The following is a 26,225-nucleotide window of genomic DNA, read 5'->3' on the forward strand; positions in this document are numbered from 1 at the left end:
TTCAGATGTCCTTTATTGACTTTTTCTTTTCATGAGAGATTTATCAAGATAAGTGATTTTTAAAATGATGGTGCAAAGAAGCATGTAGGCAAATTTTTACAGTTTAAATATAAACCTCATATAATGTGTGCCTTTTAAACTCTTTGGTTTGATTGGGATTTTATACAAGCACAAAATAGTGTGCATATGTGAAACAGAAGAGAAATGATATATTTAGATTTTTTTTCCCCATTTAAAAAAAAAATTCAAAGATATCATGAAAAAAACTAGGGAATACAAGATTTTCTGTTGATGGATGTTTAAATACACGTATAAAGATTTGCATCCGTAATGACAGGCCAAAGCTTTCATATCAAATATTGAGTGGAGGGGGAGATATAAATTCACAACAAACATTTTATATTTATTTGTAAAAAAAAAAAAATTAAAAAAAGGCTTTGTTTTGGTCTATCGCATAAGATCCCAGCATTGAAGTTTAAGGATGTAACATGACATGTAACAGACTTTGATTACAGCATTTCAAGGTGAAGAAACATCTCTTAAAATTTGTTGAATAATTTATTAATGCCTTGTTTTGTTATGTTTTAAGTACACAAACTAGATTTCAATTGTGTCATTTGTTACTTTTCTCAAGTCTTTTTCTCATCAAACACAGCACCATTGTTTTCTCAGTCTGTATCTTCTAAAAACTAAACTGTGATTTAAGTATAAATTTATAAGAATATTTTTTTTTATTGTGAAAAAGCAAAACAGTTTTATTTATTGTGTCCTTTACGCACAAATGGGTCTGCTAGTGTCAACTCAGAAATGATTAAACTGCCTGCTCTTCAGATAAGCTTAACATCATGAATGATTGAAATAGTCATTTTGATCCTGTTATGTTATTGAGTTGTTTTGACTTTAATTATAGCAGTTCATTCTAAATGGACATAAAGTAAAATCATTTCGTTCAAAAGAATTCTAAAGCTATTGTGACTCTTCTGTCACTTTCCTTTGTTCCGTTGTCAAGATTAATTTGCCTCTTTACTGAAATGGACATCAGTACATAGAAGTGGAAAAAAACAGCTATACAACTTGTATTTAAACTGTCAATGCTTCGTTGCAGAAAAGTTGAGAAATGAACATTTTCTGATAAATTCTATAAATTCTTCTTAGAGTAATGCCTGATGCCCCATGATTATCATGTTTCTTTTATTTTAAAGCAGATAAACGACTGTCCGTGTAAACTTGTAATTCTTCCTCTTTATTAAACCAGATGACTCATTACGAAACAGTCATGAGAAATACAGTATCTTGCAAAAGGAGCAAAATTGTAAAGTGAAAGAAAAAGGAGACTTTTCAAAACATTTCAGGAATAAAGCATGTAGTTTGTCAAGCCGACTTATACAACCCATTTTACTGTTTTCCCCCTAAATATGTAAATGTAAACCATGTCTACCATGAAAATGATTGTGGCAGCATCATATTGTGGAAATGGTTTTAATGAGCAGGGACATGGAAGCTGGTCAGAGTTGACAGATGAAGGTATACAGACGATCCCCGGAGAAAACTTGCTTGAGGTTGCAAAAGACTTGAAATTGGATTGCAGGTTCACCTTCCAGCAGGACGGCACTAAAAATACAGCCAGAACTACTCTGGATGGTTTAGATCAAACTGTGTCAGGGAGTCAAAATCTAGATTGGAAAATTGCTTTGCTTCTATGTAGTTTGAAGTATTTCACAAAAACGAATGATAAGAAAAAATATTACCATTCTGGTAAAAACATATGTATAAATACAGCTTCATACAACCCAATAAATAATTCTTATTAGTGTTTTCACATCCTTTTCCTTCCACCTACTCTGTAGTTATGGAGTGATCTGTTACATAAAATCCACATAAAACACATTGAAATTTGTGGGCATTGATGTAACAAAATGTGCTCAAGGAGAATTAACACTTTTGCGAGGCTCAGTATTCGTTATGTTTTCTGTCTCAATATCTACCGTTCCCACATTATCTTGACCTCTTTAATAATATTGCCCTTTAATCTAATTCTTTTAAATGAAAAACACAACTGTAAACAAACTATTTCATTATTTCAGAAAACTGCTGCTATATATATATATATATATATATATATATATATATATATATATATATATATATATATATATATTTTTTTTTTTTTTTTTTTTTTTTTTTTTTTTAATTTATTTAATTTATTTATTTTTTTTTTACAAAAAGTTTTAATTTTTCTTGGAAAGGTCGCTTGCTCTTGTAATCAGACATCTCCATCTTTCCCTCTATTTGCCCAGGGAGATACAAGCATCATGACAAGCTCTATTTCAAGCTGCCTTTAATAATAGTGTAACATCCTTGCTGTTGATAACACAAGCAATGTGAGGTCTCCTCTCAGGCTGAGCCTCGAACTATGAGTTTTAGTCCAGTTGCTGGACTGAAAAACAGTTGCAATCACTTATCCTCATTTAATCACATTTTACACACACAGAAAAATAAATCAAAGCCCATCTGAGAAGTGATTAACAGTGCGATCGACTCCTTACTGATGAAGAGAAAGAAATGATGGATGTGCTTCCAGGCATCTCTTGGCACTATCTGTAGTGTTGTCACTTGTTTGTAACTGCACCTAAAAAAACAAGGATTGTGACATTTAGTCTGTGTAAAGTGAGTTCCTGTGCTTTTTAGATAGTGTTGGTAGCCAACTACAGAATAAAAATACCCACCCTGCGCTTGCTATGAAAAGCTGAGTCATGGAGCTCTGACAGGATGGATGTGGTGTCGTTCAGACATGTCATTTTCCCCGACTAGCCTACTGGGCTGCTTTGCATATAAAATTAGATACCTGGATATTGGATAAAAGCAAGATGTGTGTCATATTTTCAATATTGTGTGTGGTTTCAGTTATGGGTTTACCTAAATACGTCAAATTTCCACACAGATGATGTTTATTTTACTGTGATGAGGCCTAAAAAATGTATTGTGTTCCTACACTGAGTTTGACGCGAGTGCATGGGTTTTCCTGCTTCTGCCATGATCCTCACACTGCTTAGCAAAGCCCACTCTAAAAACAACAGCGCAAAGGGTCAGCAGATCATCAGTAACCATTAACAGCATCCAAAGCTTTCCTACAACCCAAGTATTGTATTTGAAACTTCCTGGTTCACTTGCTCACTGCTGGAAGCACTGGTGGGAAGCTCGACAAGTGTTTTTAAAAAAAAAATAAAAAAAATTTCAAAGTAACATAAGAATGTTGTATTTGGTTCCATTTCTTCATCCGTAACAGTTAAAAAAATACAGCTGATTGTAAATATTTAAAACATTAAATTCCTATCATTTCTGGTTAACACACTGCAAGAGATTTACAATGTCATGCCTAGTAGATTATATCACAGTACCTTCCAAAGATATATATGCAACAAACTTCAATATCTTTTATTGCCATTTATTGATTTTTTGTGATACATTTTCACAAAATATCTTTTAATGGTGATACATGGAAGTAAAAGAGTACATTGTTTAAACACTTTAATAGCCCTTTTGATATTTGACACCCATAAATAAAGTCTAGTGCAACCAATTGCCATTGCATCATTTTTTACAAATTCAAATTTTAAAAGATGAATTTTGACTTTATAGATTTTAGAGAACCACCTTTTGCTGTTACTACAGCTTCAGGTGTTTTGACGTATGTCGAGGTATGATTCAGATTGGACTTTGACATTCCCCTCAGCATAATGCTGCTACCACCATGTTTAACAGTTTGAATGGTTTATTCAGGCCACAGACTGTCAGCTGGGATAATAGCTGTACTTTTTTAGTAAATCATTTCACTGTGGCTCTAGTGTAAGTTTGGGATTGTTGATCCAGTAGAAAGTCAGCCTTTGTTCTTTGTAAAGCCTTAGCAACCTCTTACAAGTTTTCTTTCAGGATTTTCCCTGTATTCAGCTCCATCCTTTCCCTAATAGCTCTGACCAGTCTCTGAACCTCCTCATCACATGACGATGCTGCCATAGGAGCAGAGATACTTTTTTTTTTTGCATATCGACCAAAAGGTTTAAAGATTTTCTCATTATCAGATCACCTTCTTCCACAGCCTGTGCTGCTGACATTCCATTAAGAAGGTTGAATACAGATGAATACCCGTTTCACATTTTTATTGCAAAAAAATGTAAAATGCATGCATCATTTTACTTCTACTTCAATTTAGTGTAACTAAACAGTGCTTTGCAGCCTGTATTTGAACTCTAATAGCCTCTGAGATAGCATGCCTTTTGTATACACTCAAATAACAAACATCAGAAAACAAAAGTAAAATGAGAATGTTTTCCATCTCTGCAAGCTGGAACAACAAAGCTTTCTCAGATTAAATAAAAAAAGCAACAAGGCTTCTTTACAGAGACAGGATAATTGCACAGCCGTGGGAGAGAACAAGCAAGACTGCCTGGGTAACTTCGGAGAAAAATGAAGAGGTGGGCAAGTGTGTCTGTGTCTACGTAGGTGTTAGGAAGGGGACGGAGAGCTCAGGGAATGTAGGCTGAGAAGGCAGTCAGAAGCTGGACAGGAAATTGATTCATTGGTAACCTGAAACTGGCATTTGAGTGGGGCACGAGTCGTGGTGGTAGCATCACTGCCTGTTTGTTTTCAGAGAAACGCCGCCAATATGACAAACACAGACTCCATTTACTGTACAATTTTCTTTCAGTAAATGTTGGTTTTGTCGGGTTTTAGTTATTTAATAATCTTTCTTCCTGTTGACCATCTGTTTCAAAGGACACTGCAGAAGAGGCGGAATAGAACAGGAATAAGCTCTCTTTCTCTCATGTACAGATAATTGACGGAGAACTCTTAAGCATCGCCTCATACAATATTTAACGTTTCCTGGGTTTGTTGTGAACATTTCCGGCTGCAATGTGATTTATCAAAAATCCACACTATTATCTTGTGGTGACAGTGTTGAAATGTTTAGCCACATAATATATTATGTAGACCATTTTATCAAGGTTGATTTCTCTCACAGCGGTATGCCATCATCTCTGCTTCTAATACAAATAATTAATGACTACTCACAGCAGAAAGACTTGAAACAAATATTCCAGTACTGTTTGAGGTGCTCTTATGATAGACAGTCATGTGAAAAAATTAGGACACCTGATGAAATATTCAGAGAATTGATTGTATTTTGATGTCTCACCTGTTTCTTCTAAATTATATCTGGAAAGAAATCATTTAATGTAGGCCAAGCACCAAAAAGTGACCTTGTTTTACTCATTAAAAAGATATTGATATAAACGTAAATTTTATTTGATGTTATGCAAAAGGTTAAAATACTCTACCCTCTATTAGCTAATATTACCGCCTCAGGTTGAAATAACGTCGGCGAGATTCTCCTTTTAGACATTTATTCCAAAAGATTAAAATTTGGCTTGCATGCATCCTGTCAAACTTTAAACTTAAGACGCACACCTCCCATAAATGTTAAACATGTGCAGTTTCTTTCTGATTGCTCAGGCATGCACTTTCATATCAATAGCAGCTGGACTACACTGCAGGCTATAATTTTTCCATATGACTATAGTTCCAAGAAACAAATCTGAATTGGTTAAAATGGGTATAAGAAACTTAAAGCATTTGAGGAAAATACAGTTAATTCAAAACCTAGTTTAGCAGCAATGTAAAAAGTTGCTTTCGGTTGGAAGCGGTGAGCAATAGCAGCTCAGGAAGGAGGTGGAGAAAATCAATATTTTCACATAGTATCTGTCTCACAACTTACTGTCTTGACATGGTGACAATTTTAACAAATATGTAAAAAACATATATTTTTATAAATGCTACATACTACAGGTTTAATTATTTGCTATTTTAAATAAGCAAAAAAATAAAAATTTACTATAAAAACAGGGTTGTTCTCTATCACTTGACAGTCAGAAAAAATTTAAACACGTATGCAGTAACTTACATGTGTGTTTTGTAAAATAAACATGTTTCCACCACACTTTGCTATTGCAAGGAGTAACCAAACTGAAATGCAAAGTTGGCCTTGCAAGTCATAACTGGGGGTAACTGAAGTTGATCCCACTCAAACTACTAGAGAAGGCATCCCATTTCTGATTTTTCCAACTGTACAACTGTAGCTTCGGGTTTGGGTTTTAAAAAATATATAGGAACTTGATCTTCAGCTTTTGCAGCGGAGGATCCCCCGACTCCTTGAGTGGACCCTCTAGTGGTCTCCGCACCCCGTTTTGGGAAACCCTTAATCGGCGCTTCCTGTCTCTGCACCTTCATGACTTCAGCCCCGGCTGAAGGGGGAGGAGCAGGCGGCGGAGGCTCTTCTCTGCTCCCATGTTGATGTTTGTTTGCGAGGGTGGCATTGCCGTGTGTGGACGGGGATTGACGGAGGGTTGTCGAGTGGCCTGGCAAGACGCTTTATTGAGGAAAGCTGCAACTTTGCCCCCACCCCTCCGAATACGAGGCTGAATAATGAAGAATTAAGATAATGTCTCATCGATTATTACTATGAACCGCTTTGCCATATGGCTGTATGATCATGTTTGACTCGCCTCTCTTGACTGACGGCCAGTCCGGGATTTTGGATCTCGTCTGAGGGCGCTTTTTCTGGATTCTCCTTCCCCGTTCAGAAAAAAAAAAAAACGACGAAGTTCCCCCTCGGCGACGAGACCCTTTCCAACTCATTTGTTCATCTCTAAACTTCCAAAAATGGTCTTCTTCGCTTTGGCTCGAAACAAACCGGGATAACGACGGGAGAAGCTCCACGACAACACCCCTACCAAGGACGGCTAGTGTTACTTTCCCCCCGGTAAGGCAGCGCTTCAGCGGGCAGACCAGACGAAAGCAGCCGGGATGCGACGCCTCGCTGCCTGTTTGTGATTCATGGTTGACAGCGCCGCTGAAAGCTAGATTTAAACCTTCTTCTTCCTTGCTCACTTTCAGCGGGAAACACTAATGCCAAATAGTTAATTCAAAGCTTTTCACTATATTTGAACGAACATGGTGCTAACATTTGAATGCACAGGCTTATATCAACTTAAATGTATCTCCTCAACTTGTTAGCCACGCTAGCCTGTTAGCGACACTTTATTTATTTAGTTAGATGAAACTAGCAATGTTCCTTGCTTGCAAAGGCAATATAAACTTTAATTAGAGCTTTTAAGACTTGCTTGTTAGGTTTGCCTTTATTGTATTTACAAAAAAAAAGATTACATTTAATGACATGTGGCGAACTGAAAGCTACAATCGAAACGTTAAGGTTAGCAGAGGTATTTTTTTTTTAATAACAGGAAGTGCTGTGCTCTCAAACTTTACTTCTATACCACCTTACAAGTTGAACTAAGCTGAACCTCTCTTCTCCGCAGAGGCTGTCCTGGCGCTGGATTTTTTCAACTCCTTATTTTTTATTTTTATTTTTGCTGTAATTGATGCATCTTGGGGAGTCCATGAGAGAGTGCGAGTACAGTCAAATCAGCACTCGCAGCTCCACGCCAATGGAGACCCCCTACAAGAAAAGGACCCCAAAGAGGAAGAAATGGGAGACCTTCCCAGGTCGGAATAAATTTTACTGTGATGGGAGGATTATGATGGCCAAACAGACGGGGGTTTTCTACCTCACCCTGGTCCTCATCCTTGTAACCTGTGGACTGTTTTTCACCTTTGAGTAAGTATTGTCTGCTCACATCTGGTACTTGGTTGTGCAAGATGACAGTGTGGATTAGGGATTTCATCTCAAAGGCTCAGATGCCAGAAGAGGAAGTTGTACACAAATCATTGCCTGGGTCTGGAGTGAGCATGTTTCCCTTTATCTGACCTGCTTTAGGGAGATGTCAGTATAAACTGGTTGGAGATTAAAGTATCTCATATGCCTTTTGTGCAAGAGGATTTTCATAAGAGTTGCATGTGGAAACTGCAACCAATATGTTAATATTTCAGTGCCTACAACCCAAAGTGCCATTTTCTCCCCCAGGCCAGCTGAAGCAAACTCATTTAGAGCAATTTCCTGATATTTTTTTTGGTTAATATCTACTCTATAAAATGTGTTGACATCTTTAAAGAACCACCATTTTCATTTTTTATTTTAAGGTTTTAAAATGAAGAAAAACAAAACCTTTTCTGCTGTGGGATGTTTGTCAGACAAAATCAAATAGTTTCTAACCTAATGACAAGAAAATAATCTAAAATAATATTTCTGTAACTTCTCTTCTGTTGTGGAAGTATTTCTAAAATCTTCATGAAGTTTAATGCCATTGTGGAGGGTCCAAAAAGGCACTTGGGGCTCCAGAGCCAAAGGCAACATCTAAAAATGTTGGCCTATTTTGTTGCAGTTCATCATGGAAAAGTGGAACAAAATGAAATTTGAAACAAACAAAAAAACACATTCTGGCCATTGCTGACAGATTTATTGTACTTCATATCCTCTGCAATTATAAAAAATTTGCAACTGTTTTCCTCTTAAATTAACATACAGTTATCAAGTTTGTCTAAACTAACTGAAAAGTTTTTCTATTCCTACTTGTACTATTCCTCTAAATCAATTAATCGGAGGTGCCTAAACGCTGGCTCCCAGAAAACGTCACCTATTTCCACAAATATCCTCCTTGGATCAGCCAAATGATCGTAAGAACGGTTGTAATGAGAAGCATTATTAATTATAACGTGCTGAGTGTCTGAAAGAGTTGGAGCTTTTTAAAGGGACATAGACTAAATTTCAAGTTGTGCTTGATATGTACAGCATTTTAATAACGGAAAGTAATACGGAAAGTAATATAGTTACTTAATTGTGCTATAATGTCCCTAAAAAGTACAGAATACAGCCCCTTTAAGTGTCTATAGTAGGCCACAAAGCGTTGAGAGAGTGCAGTTACTTATCAGCGGTTAGACATTTGCTCAGGTGCTATCTCAAGATTTTGTCTGACTAAGATCAAAAATTTTAATTCACTTATTTATGAAACTTCTAAAACCAAAGTCCTGTACAGGTGTAAAGGAAAATATAATATTTTTTTTTTTTTCTTTTTCTGATGCATCTCTATGCCGTAATAAATGCTCAGAAAGCTGATCTTTCTGTATTGGTGCTACATGGGTTCAGTTAATTACATTCCCAGCGTCATTAAAAGAGCATTGTTCCTCTTTTACACTTAAAACAATTGTTAATAAACGTACAGTGTGTCCCTCTACATGCTACTCTCGCCCCAGATGTCCTCATCTTTCCACTGAGTGGACTGCATAAAGCAGTATGTGTATAAAGGCTGATGTGCTGCCATCGCTGGAGAGTCTGACAAGCGAGTGTGCATTCTTTCTCCGGTCGTTAGCCCATCAGTCTGTCATCTATCATGTCAGAAACCCCTTTCTATAGTAGATAAGAGTCCTGCTCTGTCATGAGAATTGTTGTGGAGTTGGTCGGTGTTTTCATCACGGCAAAGTGAGGATGTTTTATGGAGGGAAATGTGCTGTGGTCGAAGCCTCCTGCACCCTGTCTGCACAGCAAAGACAGCCTATACTACATTACACTATATTTGTACCCGACCTCCAATTTTTTTTAGATTTATTTCTGAAATTCTACTGCTCTGAAACCATGTGAGTAAATTAGGTGCCCCCATTCATGATTTTTTTTATTTTATTTTTTAATTCGGACTTCGCCAAGCATGAACTTTAAATTTAAACTTTTTTCGATACATGTGTAGGGATGTAGTTTTGCAAAAGGTTTGTATCACAATTCTTTTGTACAAATAAATTGGTGTATCATCATTGATGATGTTATTGTGCCAAAAGTGGAACCAATTGTATTACTTTGTACAACTGAGTATTATTAGTTTAAAAACTCCTTAAATGTCATCAGGACACACCAGTGTCCTCGTCTACCCATTGAATTGCATGCTGCCGTTTTGAGAGTGATAGTTAAAGGGTTAATTTAGTCCAAATAAATAAAGTGTGTAACAAGTTTGCATATAAATCACATGGTTAAATATTATCTTACTTGACGTTTTTGTTCCTGGTAGAGAGGGTGGAGGCCATTGATGGAGTCCAGTTTTTTTTTTTTTTTTTAGATCATCCACTGCATATAGATTGAACCTCCATTAAACTTTTTTACAACAAGCCGTGGAAAGCAAAAACAACTTTGATTTCATTATCCATCCACGGAACGCCTGGCTGGCTAAGGATATGGCCTATACTTGGAATCTGATCAGAATTATGTTGCTTTAAGAAAAGAGCTACATGGAATAATCTCATTAGTGATTTGTTAAGCTTAGCAGCTTGCAGTGCTGTTAAAATAGGTTAGTCAGCTAAAAAATGAAGAAGAGAAGGATTTGTTCTTAGCAGAATTCTGAACTTAGATCAATAAATTGCAGGACATTGAAAATTCAATCTTGTATGAGTCAATTTACACATTTTTTTGGTACTTTCTATACAGAGAACATTAATGTGTATTGTTTTCTGGTAGAGCTGCGGTAAACAATAGACTGTAATCAACATTACAATATAAATTTTTGGAAACGCAATGAATTGCTTGAATGCAGTTTTTTATTCAGTTCCTTGATACTTTAGTTTTATTGTCAAGGAACCGAGGAAAAGACAGAAATGAACCTGTCGGTTATAATTGATATCCTCAATTCAGGATTTAGCGATAGTATTAATATGTGCTGTTTTTTTGGGGTTTTTTTTTAAATGTTTTACAGCTCTGCAGTTTAGAGAGATTATTTGTTTTAATAGATAAAACACAAACCAAACTGCTGTAGGTACAGTATATGTATGCCCTTTGAAATTCATTTCTGCCTATCTGTGTTGTATGGCTTGTGTTTAAAGTCTCCCAACCTCAATGCTGTACATCCATCAACAGTGACCCCTGGACCACTTCAGCTTTCAGTGCATTGTCACTTTAGCATAGATACGAACATAACCCATGACCAAAGGGCAGCCTGCCACAGCACTGCAAGATCTGAGACTAAACTACCCTGAACATGAAACGCCTAAGAAAAAAAAAAAGGGGGGAGATGGACTTTGTGGAGCTTTTTATGTAAACCTGGAAGTTACTCTGCATCTACATGTAGGATGTCAGATGCTTCCTGATGATACCTCTCCTGCTGCTTCCACAGATGGCTTCATTTCCTACAGTCTGAGCAGGACTCTTCATTCTATCTTATGTTTGTTGTGACTACACAGGGACATTTTACAGGAACACCATAAAACAACGTTTCAGCTAAGCATTGCCCCGTGCCCCAAGGCTGGCTGAGTCCTCCTGACTTTCCCACCCCTCTCCCATCAGCTGAAGGGAGACATTCATCAGACAGGGCGATGGTCAGCAGACCCGCACATTGGCTTATGTTGTCATTAACAGTAATGTGTTTCGATTAGTTGTGTATACCTAAGCTCATTCACTAGTTGTCAGCATAGTGGATTGCAGCTACTCATTCACTTTGCAGAGCTTTCCTCTTTTGCACAATGTTTCCCATCACGCTGCCGGATCATATTCTGCAGAAACAAATCTTAGGGATGAGGCCATTTGCAGTCTTTCTTTATACTTGTTTTCTTTCCTTCTGTCTGAGGGGTGCTCAGCCATGTACAATAAACCGGCCTGTTTATTATTCTGTTTCTGGTCCCCCCCCCCCCCCCCAGATGCCTATGTGCCTTGTTGTTTCACATGTTGCTTTCTGTCCCATATGTGTCATAAAAGTTCACTGAGGCCAATGTCTGAAGAACAGTTTGAGCATTTTTCCAGGTTGGAAAAACTGAACGTTTGATCACTAGTTGTAATTTATTGAGTAAAAACATGTTGGGTGTGAAGCTTTTTTTTTTTCCTGGTGATAAATCTTTATGCTGGCTTGGACTTTTGATATGGGGTTCAGAGTTAATGTCTCAAAATTAGATTCCTCTGATTATTTCCCTCTTTAAGGTAAAGACTCCAGTTCCGTCAGGGCTGCAGATAGAAGTTGCTGTTCATGGATATATTAGATATTGCCACAGGAAATGTACTAGTCCTCAACAGCTTATTCATGAACAGCGATCATTTCATATACAAGCTTTGTTGAAAATTACTGCCAGAGTATTTTTTCACATCAGTATTAAGCAATCTCCAGATGTGATGAGACTAACAGTAAGAGTAATTGCACAGGATATGAAGCCACTAATCTACTTCATGGATATTCGCCACCAGATCTGGGTTTGCAATGATTATTTTTCTCCTTGTGTAAGAATGTTTTCAGCTTGGTTTGCAAATTCACACCATCCTTGTGAATGATCTCGGTATTTTGCTTTTGCTGACTCAACAACGTTACTCCTATAATTGTGGCTTTTTCTTTATTTTTCCAATGTGAAAAGCCACCTTATGAATCTCACTAATTGGACTGGGATTGTGCAGCCTTCCTTATTATTGGTGCCTAACAGTTTGTCTTTCATCTCGGCTGGAGATGAGGAGGAAAATTGGAAAGCTAAAGGGACATGACTGTTGGGGAGAGACTCTGATCCCTCCCGCCGCCAGTTTCTGACACAGAACCCACAAAAAAGGATAATTTCAATGCTTTTGAGAGCCGCAGTGCTTCATAGATCAGGGTTTTCAAATTGACATTTTGTTCTTAAAATAGGTCTGTTTTAGAGTCCAAACAGAACAAAACGACGCTATCAAAGGACACAGGACGTGCTTCAAATAATCTGTGTAGTATTATCATATGTTCAGTTAGGAAAGTGTTTTTTTCCTAATCAGTGTTATATCTGAAAGGGTGTTGATTTGAGGCATTCCAGATGGCAAATAAGGAGAGTAGAGCCATGAAATGCCCCTTTACCATCTTACAAAATTGGAAACCAACTCGAGTATAGTTTGCTTTCACTGTTAGCAGGACATGCAGACAGTAAAACCCATCTAGGTACAGGTTTTGTGTTAAAATATTCAAATGCATGCTTATTTTTCAAATTTAAGCCTGAATGAGTAAGAAAAGCTGGAAAATGTGTTTGAACCTAGTGGTGAGTGTAGTGCTATAACTTTTTTTTTTTTTTTATCATGCTATGCTGCAGGAGTTTCGCAACTGATCCTTTTCTAATTTTTATGTGTTTTTTTTAACACTACTAACTTGTTGGAACTTGTCTTTTGTATTCTGAATTTCTAAACATTTCTGTTCTCTGACGGTATTTACTTACCATTTCGGTGTGCGCATTTGTTTCTTGCAAACATTTTGTCATAAATCCAGCCTATAAACTTCCTTTTTTATACAGTGTTTCTTGTTGATTGGCTTGGCAATCCAACATTCATATTCATGAATTGAGCAGCAAATATGATTTAGGCTCTGGCAGCTGTACTGTGGATAAACAAAATTTTTCTCTGTCTGGGACTTAAATAAAAAAAAAACTGCACATTTAACATCAGAAGATGGCAATGTCGACATTAACAATTTCAACGCTCAAAAGAGGATCCAGAGCACGTTTAAATCTGTGCATGACTCCAAAAGATTAAAAGAATTACAGTTTGTGTTTTGTTTTGACACTGTCTACACTTGCTTTTCAGTCGCATAATTTATTGAGATTTTGTTTGAAGTTTAATGGAAGCAGAAAAATGACAAAGCAAGACGGATATGGATTAGTCTTTCCAAACTCTTTGCATATGAACTGGAGACAGAAATACAACACATCTCTGTGATTCACTTTTTTTTTCTACTAGGGTAAATACAGGGTCAACATACACACAACTTTGAACAGACTTCCTAAATTTGCATGTTTCTCTGCATTATGTATGTACCATCACCATATATAATTTTTTTCTTAACAGTTGGTGTGGCATTATTTTTTTTCACCTCAGTGCTGAGAGTTTGTCGAAAATATCAGGGTTTTTAATGGACACAATCCTTTATCTGGTAACAAAGGTAATCATTCAGCTGTCACCATCTGTCAGCTGTCACCCATTAAGGACCCATTAGCGAACATGTAGGCATCTTGGAGGTGACAGTTAAGGGGTTAAACAGAGTTAAATGCTTTGCATGCGAAATGGTAAACAAGTTCTTAAACAAGAACCATAAAACTGATTAACTTTGCCTTTTGTCTGTCTATGTGGGCTTGTCCTGCCTCCAACAATCTGTGACCAGTCCAAATACACACTGACTGATGAAGCTTTGCCAATGGATGATTTTTTTCCTCTCAACACGAGGAAAACTATGCTATCTCAACATGAGAATTATCAAAGAGCAAAGAGCCTTATTTGTTCATAATTTGGTGCAGTCCAGATAACTCGGTGAAGTATCTGCTGTGAAAGACAGATTACAGATTTATAACAGAAGCTGCTAAGGTTTCAGACTATTTTTCATATTCTGCCCCCATCATCTTGGTGGTGTTACCTGCTAAAAGAAACGTCCACCCAGTTTGGTTCACTTTTCTCTGAGCACTGGAAAAATAATGTCTCTTGAGCTATTTTGTTCAGATATGTAAAAAAAAGTTAAACGGTTGAAGTCTTTGTTCATTTTTTACTCTGCTGGTTGTTGCAGAACACTTGACACTTTTTTTCTACCTTTTAGCTTTCTTCCCTTTCTATGTTCAAAACTTTAGAAATGTCTTTGTAAGACTTTGCAGGCCAGTAAATGTCGATGATTTCAGCAAATATCAATTCTTGACCGTGTTGCTTTTGAGATCTTTTGTCCTATTTCATGTTGTCAGATGTGCTCTGTTCAAGTGGTTTCTTCATTTTACAGGTCTGGCAGTCGTTAGATTTGGATTTTCTAATGAAACTGAACTCAAGGAGTAGGGTAATTGCAGGTAAATAATGATTGAACAAATGGGATAATCTTTTTTTTATGTCAGGCCAGGTTGCTTTGGATAGTTGTCTTTTCCCTTAGTAAATAAAGTCATAATTTGAAAACAGTTTGAGGTTATTTTTATCTGATATTCAAGAACAAAGCAGAAAATTAAATCCGCAATTCGGGAATCGCTGTTTTCACGGTGCATTCTATAAACATCTGTGCAGCTACATGGTACAGAAATGCTTTAAAGTTTACATTTAGTGTTTTGTACATTTGTACGGCTTTTTTTTTAATGCCCCCAGTAAACACTGCAGCCGCTTATTTATAGAGCCTGTTGGGAACTGAACAGTGTTTAAGACTGCTGTCTGACACACTTCATTCAGGAAGAAATGCATCCTCCTGGTGTGCAAGAAAAGGTGCAGAAATCAGTCGTCTGTGTGGCAGATTCATAAAAAAGCCTGGCTTTATTAGTTTTTAGGGTATCCTGTTTTTTCTTTTTAACTGCATTATAGCAAAAAGGTTGACAGCTGCATAAAACATTTACAAAAATGTCGCTGCAAGTCAGCTTTTTTTTTTTGCTCCCCTTCAACCTAATTTATGGGTAGCTGTCTATTCTGCTTTTCATCTGCCTGACAGATGCAGAGTTACAGCGATCCTGTTATAATTCCCATCAGGTACATGTATTAAAAAGGCTAAAATAAGCAGCGCTTTGATGAGCATTAACTTACATCAAACTCTTAACAGAACCGATTAGCTTTGGGCAACAGTGTTCTTGAAATATGGATGGAGTACTTAATTTTTTTTCCATGTGTTTGACAGGTTTGCTCTTGTGGCTAATCCATGCAGCTGAAATGTTTTGGAGGCTGTTGAAGCTAAAACTGCCCACATTTCACATTTGCCCAGTAACTCTCTCAACCAAACAAATAGGCTCTGCCTTCAGTTTTGATTAAGAGGGTTGTTAAAAACGCTTTAAAGTACTTTCAGGTGTAGCTCCTTTGAAACATGCCCCAAAGTGCATGAAAGAAAATCTGTTTAATGAACCCAACGCATTGTATGAATACAATTACTCTCAAGATGCCTTTGCAAACATGCACTTAAAAAAAAAAAAAAAAAAAAAAAAAGGAAAAATTCGTGCTTTTTCTTGTCCTCGACATTGTTGGCTGTTTGTAGAAAATTCCCTGAAAGAATGGGTGGAAAAAAGGTTTGCGGCATGGGTGATCAAGAAATAAGTCATTTTTTGAGTGTTGTCAGGCAAATGGTTGCGAAACAGACTTTGTCCACATAACTCAAACAGTCACACCCATTGCCAGGCATAAGGAAACAAAAAACATTCCTCTCACACCAGTACAGTGCCACTCCAAATCTTGTCTCACTGCCTTATGCTTTTTCAGATCGGTGGTTGAATGTGGTGGGGAAAAAAAACAAGTTGATGTTCTTTTGAGTGAGTTATCAAACTTGAAACTTTAAAAGTTAGACTTGCAGATGTAGATTATTGTAGAATAATGTAATACAAGCATACTTCTTTTTCTGATACTCCAATACCACGACCAGTTCCACCGGCCTCTCCCTTTTTTGTGTGTGTGCATTGCGTGATTTCTTTCTCCGGCTTGCTTCAAGTCTTTAATCAGTCCTGCACTCTGTTTGTCAACCCCCTCCTCCAAGCTACATCCAGTCCCTTCTTCCAGGGGTGATTGAGTGCAAGGCCGAGGCTGAATGGTTACACCTCAAGAATTTGTAGGTCTCTGGAAAACATGAGTGACACATGTTTCACAGTACACCATTGGCATCTGTCTGAAATCTGGATGAAAATCTCTGGAGACTGTGGAGGAGTTTGGGTACAAACAAAAAATGCAATTGTTTGCAAAAGCTTGTCATGTTCTCTTGTTTTGCAGACAAATGAGGTGGCCTATGGCTATGAGGAGATTGATATTCTGCCCTTGTCTGCTATCAAACCCAATCAAAATGTTATAAAAGCAGACAAAGCCTTTGTTGTCGTATAACACGGATGATTAATGATACTGTAACCCGAAAGGCCAGAGAGGTATTTTAACACGGCATTAAACATATTTGAAGTTCCTTTGAGTGTTAATGTTGACATTTCTTATCCGGTAATCACCCTGAAAAATGAGTGCAGATTCAGATAGCAGCTGTTAACTTTGCATGACAAACATTTTGTTTTTCACAGATCAGTGCATCGCTGTTCTTAGAGTTACCATAAGAAAAAAAGAGGTCTGTTAATCTCGGAGGACATTGTGAGGACAAGCTGGGAACAGTGCAGAGTGAAGCAAGTTTTACTTGATTAAATAAAGCTCAGGCAAAAGTCCTCAATGATTAACTCCCAGCTGAGTCTTGTCTAGCTTGATGACATTATATTTGAGTCATGATTGTTTGCATTGTAAGCACATTCAATGATAACTTGTTTAACCAGTTGGAAAGCAAAAACATATGACTTTGTGAGATTTTACTGAAGTGAAGCATTACTTTTGCTCTTCAGACTTGGCAAAGTCTACCATATTTTAACTTGTTCCATTTGGCAATTGAGTTTTGCGATCCTGTTGCTGCACCCTAACTTTTATCTCTTACTTATTGCTTTTTCCATTAGGGAGATGAAAACACTTGGAAAAGGGCTCAAGTTTATTCTTCATTCAACGTTACCCTAAAGATGCAGATCTTTTTTTGTTTTGTTTCTTAAACACTGGTCAAATATTTCAAAATGTATTTGAAAATACTTCTATATTTCCAATCTCCAGTGCAGTGAAGGGTCATGTGGGTTAGCGACCACAGCCAGGCATGAATAGCTGAAACTCACGAATAACCACTTTTAAAAATGCTGATAGCTGCCTAGTTTAATAGGCTACCACAGAAGCTAACATCCACAAATTTGTATTCCTGAATTGGGTGCTTTGCAAAATCTTGCCAATAACATGTCAAGTATAATTACACCTATTTCATGTTCCCAAGCTGGATTTTTTTTTTTTTGATAACTTTATATGTCCTCTACAACAAATCAAAAAAATTTGGAGTCATGTTCCTCATAAAAAAAACAACAACTAAATACTCAACACTGAATAAGTGGGTGTCAATTGTATATTCTGCAGGAATAGCTGAAAGTTTCCCAGTGACAATATATGACCTTTCCTTGTCTACATCCACAATAGTATTATGTTTCCATTACAAAACAATATAATGAGTACTCTGTGGTGAAAAAAGGCTGTCTTTTGCATATCATACCAAAATACATTTTTAACTGTCGCTGTCCTGTATATATTTTTTCCACTTAAATGGACCAACTTTCAGATGTAGCTGCTATAATAATGTGGGATTGCACAAGGGATTGGCAATGACGTCAGTATCAGTCGATGTTGGTCATACCGATATTGGTCTGATAAATACGACTGGGCTAATATTACTAACCAATATGTATTTCCATTTTGGTATTTGCTCCTGGTCATGTGGTATTTTTTCATGTGACCGACAGTGACGCAGTCAGCACAGGATTGTGGGGAGTTTAGCTGAATCAGAAAAGCAGTAGTGAAGTCAGCAATGTAGTTTCCCTTTCTCCCCAAAGTATGGCGAGGGTTGTGAAATGTATACGTAGGTCAATATCGAATATCGACCTCAACAACAACAATATTATTATCAGATATCAATGTTGGCACAAATTTTCATATCTGTGCATCCCTAATTCTGATTTCTCCTTCACCTGATGTATCGGTGATGAGACTGTGACCATTAAAGATGCAGCTTTTCTGCAACCCTGACTTGGTGCAATTAGTGCAAAAAGCTTCTCAACTCTTAGGTTTGTCCTTTTTTAGTCTTCACTTCAGCCTCTGGCTGTATTCATTGGTTTTGGCCTTATTAGATGTCCTTCTTGTTTCTTCACTAAAATATTTTTTCTTTCAACAAGACAGACTAATAAAATTGGTTAAAGTCTGCTGCTCCTTTCCTATGAGGCTTCAACTCACTGATGTGGCTGTGTCCAGGGTAACCATAACCGCTTTTGAAACTTACCATGTCTGACATTGCATGCCGTCCGTCTCTATGGCAACGATGCCTCCAAAGTCTCTGTAAATATAAGAAGTGGATTGGAAGCAAATAAAAACGACAATGTGACTTTGTTCATTTCTGCTCTCTTAAAGTCTTATCAGGAACGGGAGCTGCCGAAGTAGCTGCTCCTCGAAAGATGAAGACAAATGTTGGAGATGTTTCATTTGAGGGGGCTTGACTGGGCATGTTTTTGTATACCTGCACCGCATAGACATACCTGTTTTAGATTCACAGGAGGCATGGGGTTAATGGATATGTCCTTTCTCCCAGGTGGGTTTGGTGTTTAATCTGTGTCAAATGTCGCCTTATGCCACACTTGATCACGTTTTCATGATGTTACTGATATCCGACTCGTTGAGACGTCGCTCTTAAAGTACAGATGCTGTTGCTTGTAGCGTATTTTTTCCCCCCACTTTCTTTTAAACCATCTGTATGTCAGTGGATAGGTTTTGAAGTATGACAGGATTTTTACCTTACAGGAGGTTGAACACTACATCTTTTCAACAAAGTATATAGTATTAATTGTAGTTCCAATGCTGGATTCAGTATATTTCTTGCCAAATCATTACTTTTATCCATGATCTATGTTGTCTTTAAAAAGCTGTCCCTTCCATGTGTGGAGTTACTTTCAAAATATGTTTTTTTTTTTTTTTGTGCTGTAATTGCTGATTACTGGCAGTTAAAAAAAGCTGTAGATTTTAGCCTTCACTAATGTCCTATTTAAGATTTTAAAATTCAGAAGTTATATTGGGGAATTATTGGGGAGGACTTTGTGGTAAGGTAAGGTGAGGTGCATTAATATTTGAAACACTAACTAAAACATGTCTAAATTTAGAAAACCAATGTTTAGCCAGCCACTTTTTGTGGGTAACTTCTTCTGCTTTATTGCTTTATTTTGTTTTATCAAGGTTAGTGCCTTGATCAGCAGGGAACCAATAGTAACTGGCTGAAAAAATATACAGATTTTGTAACTGAAGTTTCCTTTTGCAACAGATACTTCTGAATTTAATGATGGTTTACACAGAACAGAGTTTTGCAAAGTAGTCTGCCGTTTGTTTCTTCACCTTTTAATATGCAATACCATGATGCAAAATTAACCATGGTAAATGGCAGCCGGCTAATTAGAAAAACAAGTGTAAGTAAGGTACAGTTCCTACTTTTAACTAGGTGTTGCTTCTAGTAATGTTTAATTGTCGCCACTTAATTTCATTGCGTGTGTAAAGACTAACCCTAAAGTGTCCAACTGAAGTTTTTATGTTCATCATTTTTTGGATTATTAGATTTCCCGTTTTCGTCATTGTTCAGACTCTTTGGTGGGGAGGAGTGTTTTCCGAGGAACTGTACAAACTGGTGATTCCTGTAATTCCCATTTAAGCAGTGTTGTAGCCACTGAATGTCTTGTGAAACTTGTTCTTAAGAACAGGATCCTGCCATCTTGACTTACAAGTAAATCCTGCTTTTCACATTGAGACAGTCTCGAAGTGGACTGGGCCCTCTCTACCTTTGGTATCTAAACCCAACAGCAAAGTCACAAACGCTTATGCCTTGAAAAGGCAATCAGGAAAAACACACAGCTTCTGACACAGTCCACCTTATTTCTACAATCCTTTGTGCTTTGTAAATAATTATGTTCATAACTTCTGGACCAACATGTGAACAAATGGTATTTCACAGAGCAAATGCTAATGAAAACATCAGGAAACTAAGCAAAGCTTGGCCTCCATTTCTTAAAAATTGCAAGGGCCACCTGGATAAATTGCCACTGATTATCAATGCTAGCTTAATTAGCTGCTTTGTACGCTATTCCTATTGATGGGATAAGCTTTGAACAACCTAAAAAGTTCTGAATCGGTATGTACTCGGTTATAAAGCTGGTAAAGTTTTGTTGAAGGAAGTCGGGCACAACCTTGTCTGACTCCAGACCGATATGGAGCTCAGTTAGACTCTGAACAATACAGCTACACTGTCAAGGTAAATAAAAATATAACTTAGTTTCTTAGTTTGATGAAGTGTCTTCTGTTTACCTGTCGTAGTTTCTGTGTTTGCGTTTCTGATTAGATTTAGAGACATGTTTATTTTTATCCTCCTTGTAATCAAGGTAAACTGAATCACGGCGTATTGCAGGAGTAATTCAAACTCACTTTTGGTGCAAATTAATGTACGCTTGTTGAAGCTGCTAAATTTGAGCTTCTGTTGACATTTAAGCGGAGTTGCAGACAGCTGGATAAATGCCAGAACTTTGCAGGAAAATATGTGGGATTATTGCAACAGACGAATGAATATACATTTTAGCTAAAACGTTAAAACCATTACTTAAGAAGAAGGCTTTCTACATATGTTTAGCTATGTTATATTTACTGCAAGCTAGTTGTTTAAGTAGTAGTTGCTTTTATATCTGTTGTTGCACTCATCGCTGATCTGCATTGGCCATTTTGCTGATTACGCTTTGATCTTTTTCAGATCAGATTTTCAGATGGTTTTTCGCGAGGAGTTGCCACAACTTCCCACAGTGTTTGCTTTTCATCTACTGTGGCCTGAGATGATGTTGTAACGCAGACATGCGAGGACTCGGTTAATGACACTGCCAAACAGATTTGGGATCAGTGGATCAGCAGCTTTTGTTTTTACAAACATAATGTCATGCCATAAATCAGTACAGATGATATCTGTGCTTATATTTTGGCTTTACTCCTGTTAAAAATAAGTTTGAAAAAGTTTGTTTACATCCTCTGACGGAAAATGGAAAGAAAAGTGAATATTTGCTTGCATTTCAGGCCTTTCTACACTTTTAACTGCAAGTAGCCACAGTTTGCCAGGTTATCACATTTAATACCTTTTTATTTAATTTTTTTTGTCTGCACAAATAACTGTGGGTTGTAAATCTTAATGTTTAAAGCCATTTCATCAGAAGTTGTGAGGCACTCATACATCTCAAAATAGGGAGCAATGTCTGGTTTCAGTATCTTGATTTAAAAAAAAAATCATGATGCCAAACCACCAAATCAGATGTGGAGGCTGTTTGAGCAAATGCAACCAATAGCTTAGAAATGACACAAAAAAATGGCCATTTCTTTTTTTAAACTTAAAACAATGTTTTTGCTGAACTGTGTTGCCCTGCCTGCTTCCCCCTGCTGATGTCCCAGACATTTTTTTCCTCTTAGTTCAATGTCACTTAATTTGTAGAGAGCAGCTGGATTGCCTCTTTCCACTCAGGTTTCTACAGGTCAATGTTCATAGAGATGTTAGGATTATATTTTCAGTTTTTTTATTTTATTTTTTTATTTTTATTTTTTTAACTTCTCTAAACACATTTTGCTGACCAGCTTCACATTTAGGTGTGATTCATAAATGATTCATTCTCTTCCATATTTAACTGGCTTGGAAAACAGGTTAAGCGTTGCAATACTTTTGTATTCAGTGTGGTTGCATGTTTGCGTTGTGGCTGTAAGGTATACTGCAAGTTTAGATTGATCTCTGCTAGGGCTGTTGTAAACGAATATTTTAGTAATCGAGTAATCTATCGATTATTCTTACGATTAATCGAGTAATCGGATAAAAAAAATTATAAAATGAAATATTGGTAAATCTGGCATAATACCGGTGTTACTATCAGATATCAATATCAGTCCAATTTTTCATATTTGAGCATCCCTAACAGTTGCTTTTTTGTAGTTTAGAAAACTAACCTGTAACAATAATGGCTCACTTTCTAAGTTAACCAGAAGAAAAGTTATAGAAAAATCTGAAATTCTATTGAATTTAATAACAAAGAGGCAGGCTCAGAAATATGCTTATAAAAAATGTCTACAATCCAGCTTTTAGTTTATATATTCATCTTCAGTTAGTTTAATAGATTAATTAAACTCACCTTGCCACCTAACCTGTCACGCTTTGGGTTTGAAAATACGGGAAATGCCGCCTGGAGTGGGAGGAGAGGGCGAATGAACGAACATGGGGTGGAGGGGAGGAAATAGACCAGCGGACTGACGAACCGTTAGACCGGGGGACGAACACGGGGGGAAGCAATACGGGATATTTACGACACCTTCACTGGCCACACTCAGAAACTCATCTACCAGCCATGTACGATGCGCTCCGCCACCCGTTTCTTCAGACCGGGATATGAAATTTATTGTGCGGTTCGTCGGTAAAGCTACATTTACACGGTAAGCATCAGCTACTCAGCCGCCCGCCCTGTTCAGGCTATCCGCTCACCTCAGCGCTCTTCCCGCCGTTCGCTTTCAACCAGCAGCCCCGGAGGAGAAATGCTGCCGTACTCCAGGCATCCCCCCAGTCATTTTAAGGATGCTTATTGGTTCCCCAAAAACGATAAAAAGTCGGGCATTATCATCAATCAATAAAATCCCCACGGGCCAATCTTGAAGATTGGACTTTATGCCGCTGAGACTTAGCTTTTGTCAACAACTCAGAGGCGGAAGTGAGAGCTCCGCGCAACGCAAATGAAGTCCCGGCCGGAACACGGTGCGCTAACTAATAAAACATAAATTAACGAAGCTTCGAGGCAGGTAAATTCTCCTCGAGGAATTTTAGTAATCGAGGTACTCGAATCATTATCTCTGCAGAACTTGATGAACCAGTATTGGGACAGTTCGTTCCTTAGGTGGAGGGTGTTGACGCCTGTCTTTAGCAATCATTAGCAGTCAGCACAGGAAACCTAAATATTCTTTTGCCAGTTTCATCAGAATAAATGTTCAATGTTTTTGAGAAAAATATGTGATATATTTGTGTTGTATCCATTGGAAACCTGTAATGCATCATGGGAAAAAGACAGCATCAGTTTAATAAAATACCAGAAACTCGTAAACCTAGGCCCATCCCTGTGGTACTTAATGTGATTTGTGCCCTAACCAGCTGCAGTGTATTTAAAAAAAAGTCATAACTTTTTAACTTTTCTGTGTTATGGGAGGTCTTTTATGTGATGGATGAACATAGGGTGGAACATAATTGTGAAAGTGCAGGAAAAATAAATCAAAATTCAACAGTTTATCCATGTTTCCTTGTACAGTTATATATATATATATATATATATATATATATATATATATATATATATATATATATATATATATATATATATATAAAACCACTCTGTTTTGTGGTTATTTTCCTTTAGTTGTTGAGCAAGAATGTTACTTTCCTTAACCTAAATACCTTCCTCAGTGATTTCCAAGTGTTGTCTTTTGTGCTAATGTTGAAATGGGGGTACATGAAGTTTTGATGTGCTGGAACATAAAACTTCAACTTTTAGCTTTTCTTTTAGTCTATCAGAATTCTGCATTTCTGCTTATGCTTTGTTGCTGCTCTTTCTTCATCATCTGCTTTTATTTCACCAGTTGTCCGTTCCTGGCACAGCAGCTGACCCCCATCATTCCAGTCCTAGGAGGAGCTCTGTTTTTGTTTGTACTGGGGACTCTATTGAGAACCAGCTTCAGTGACCCCGGCGTCCTGCCTAGGGCCACCCCTGACGAGGCAGCGGATTTGGAGAGACAAATAGGTAAGAGATTTCATTTCAATTTTTTTTTTTTTTTAATATATATATATATATATATATATATATATAGAAGAACAAAGTCTATTTTAAAATCTGCATTTTGGGGTTTCTCTCCTTATGTTTTTTTTATTGCTTTTGTGCCAGTATATAGTGCCACAAATGTATTGAGGTCCAACATACTTACTCCAAAGTGCTGAAATAAGCTCTCAATGTAAACGCGTGATGAAAATTGTGTCATTTTGTTCCAAGAGAAGCATCCGCCTACCAAACTCTACTCCTGAGAGTAGAGTTTGAACCAGAGAGCAACACTTTGCTCTCTGTGCAAAGTGTTGCGTGACTGGTCAGAAGCTAGTTGCCGTGTTTTATACCGAAATGGGCTCGGACAGCAATGTTGATATTTCCATTAAACTATTCTGCTTCCACCATCTTGCAGCAGGAGACACTAATTTTTTTTTTTTTTTGAGGAACATTCGTCAGACGTGATGAGAAATTATGTACATTTGTACGGTTCCTCACCAAAAATCTCCTAGAAAAACAAGACTAGCAAACGGCTAATGACTCTTGGATGGAAACTGTAACATTGTTTTCCACAGAGGAGGCTGTGTGTAGAAAGTGCGACGCTCTCTCTGTGACTGCTACATAAAAACAAAACCAAGGATTGCAGGGAAGCAGGGAGAACCCTGGTGAGTAAGGACGTTTACTGAAGCAGGAGGAATGTCCCCCAGGTGGTCTGTATGAAAGGTGTATGCGAAAACAAACAGTTTGCAACCGTGTGACTGTGTGTCGACTGTTCGGCATCAGATGAAGGATGTGGGATCCTTTAGTGATTCTCCTTTGTATGTTCTTTTGTGCATGTCCTGTTTACACAGCTCCCATCCGTCTCATCTCCCCTATCTGAGAAAATGTTCCATGCGTAGCTGGATTCAGCTTTTGTGTGGGTGTTTACTGCCTCCCTGACACATTAACAGGAGGAGGTGTACTTAGTAAATCTGCACAGCCAAAGAAATAGGGGCTTCAATTGACTTTAAAGGTTCTCTTTGTCTTTGCTGGGATGAATTATTGGTACTGCACTGAACTGCTCTGCACAAATGGCCTCCGATCTTTTTATTTAAAAAAAAAAAGCTTCTCCAAATACCCCTTTCTGATGGATTACTTGGTCATAAATTGTCATTTGATAAATACCTTATCTAATATATGTTGGCACAAGTAAAACTATTGGTGAATTAGGAAGCACTAATGTTGAACTAACTGAATTAACAGGAGTTAAGAGGATTTTCAGAAAAATTCAATACTTAATTTTAGTAAATTTGTTCAGTCTGGAAAACAAATCCCATATTAGGAAACAATTCATAAAATGAAATAATCTTCCTTGTGTAATTATTAATCCCTTTAAAATGTGTTCAGCTGTAGGATTGTTTCTGAAGTTGAGCTTAATTTCTAAGAACATCGTTCTGTCCTCTTGTCCTAGAAGGGTGACATGACATGGAGGCCCATCACTTAGTCACAGGAAACTAGATCGCATGAGGGCCTGTATTTACTTTACCACCTTGCACAGTAAGCAGGAAGGGAAAAGGGGTAATAAAAATCTTCATAGCTCATTATGGGAGAACTGAAGCAAAGAACAGCATCTTGGGGGTCACCAAGTGTCCATAACAACCATTAGACAGTGTGTACGTGCCTGTTGTGTGGGAGTGATACAAGGAAAACAAAAATCCTTTTCTGTTCAATCATCACAAATATGAAAATGATGAGTTTGATAAAGATCACTGGGACTTGAGCTGAGACTGCAGATTTTCTACAAACACTCCAGGTGGGTGTGACGAGAAACAAAGAATGAGTAGTTGGAAACTTCTTTGATGGACCGGTTCCTAACTTTGGACTGCATGACATCAGACTATTTGAAATAGCTCAAGGTTTTAAAGAAGAACAAACGCTGCCATTGG

General features: G+C 37.4%; 1 protein-coding gene across 2 annotated transcripts in view; it reads left to right on the forward strand.

The window, feature by feature from the left end:
• The first annotated feature begins 6,301 nt into the window (after nt 1-6,301).
• LOC106913891 (palmitoyltransferase ZDHHC14-like) overlaps nt 6,302-26,225 on the forward strand; it is a 46,839-nt gene continuing 26,915 nt past the window's right edge. For both annotated transcript variants that reach the window (XM_088002639.1, XM_088002640.1), the window contains exons 1-3: nt 6,302-6,817; nt 7,374-7,672; nt 24,125-24,285. In XM_088002639.1, coding sequence (XP_087858765.1) covers nt 7,437-7,672; nt 24,125-24,285 — 397 coding nt within the window. In that variant the 5' untranslated portion in view covers nt 6,302-6,817; nt 7,374-7,436. The remainder of the gene's footprint in view (nt 6,818-7,373; nt 7,673-24,124; nt 24,286-26,225) is intronic.

This window comes from Poecilia mexicana, unplaced genomic scaffold (genome assembly GCF_051168715.1).
Source record: "Poecilia mexicana isolate PSO_F unplaced genomic scaffold, ASM5116871v1 scaffold_22, whole genome shotgun sequence".
Lineage (NCBI taxonomy): Eukaryota > Metazoa > Chordata > Actinopteri > Cyprinodontiformes > Poeciliidae > Poecilia > Poecilia mexicana.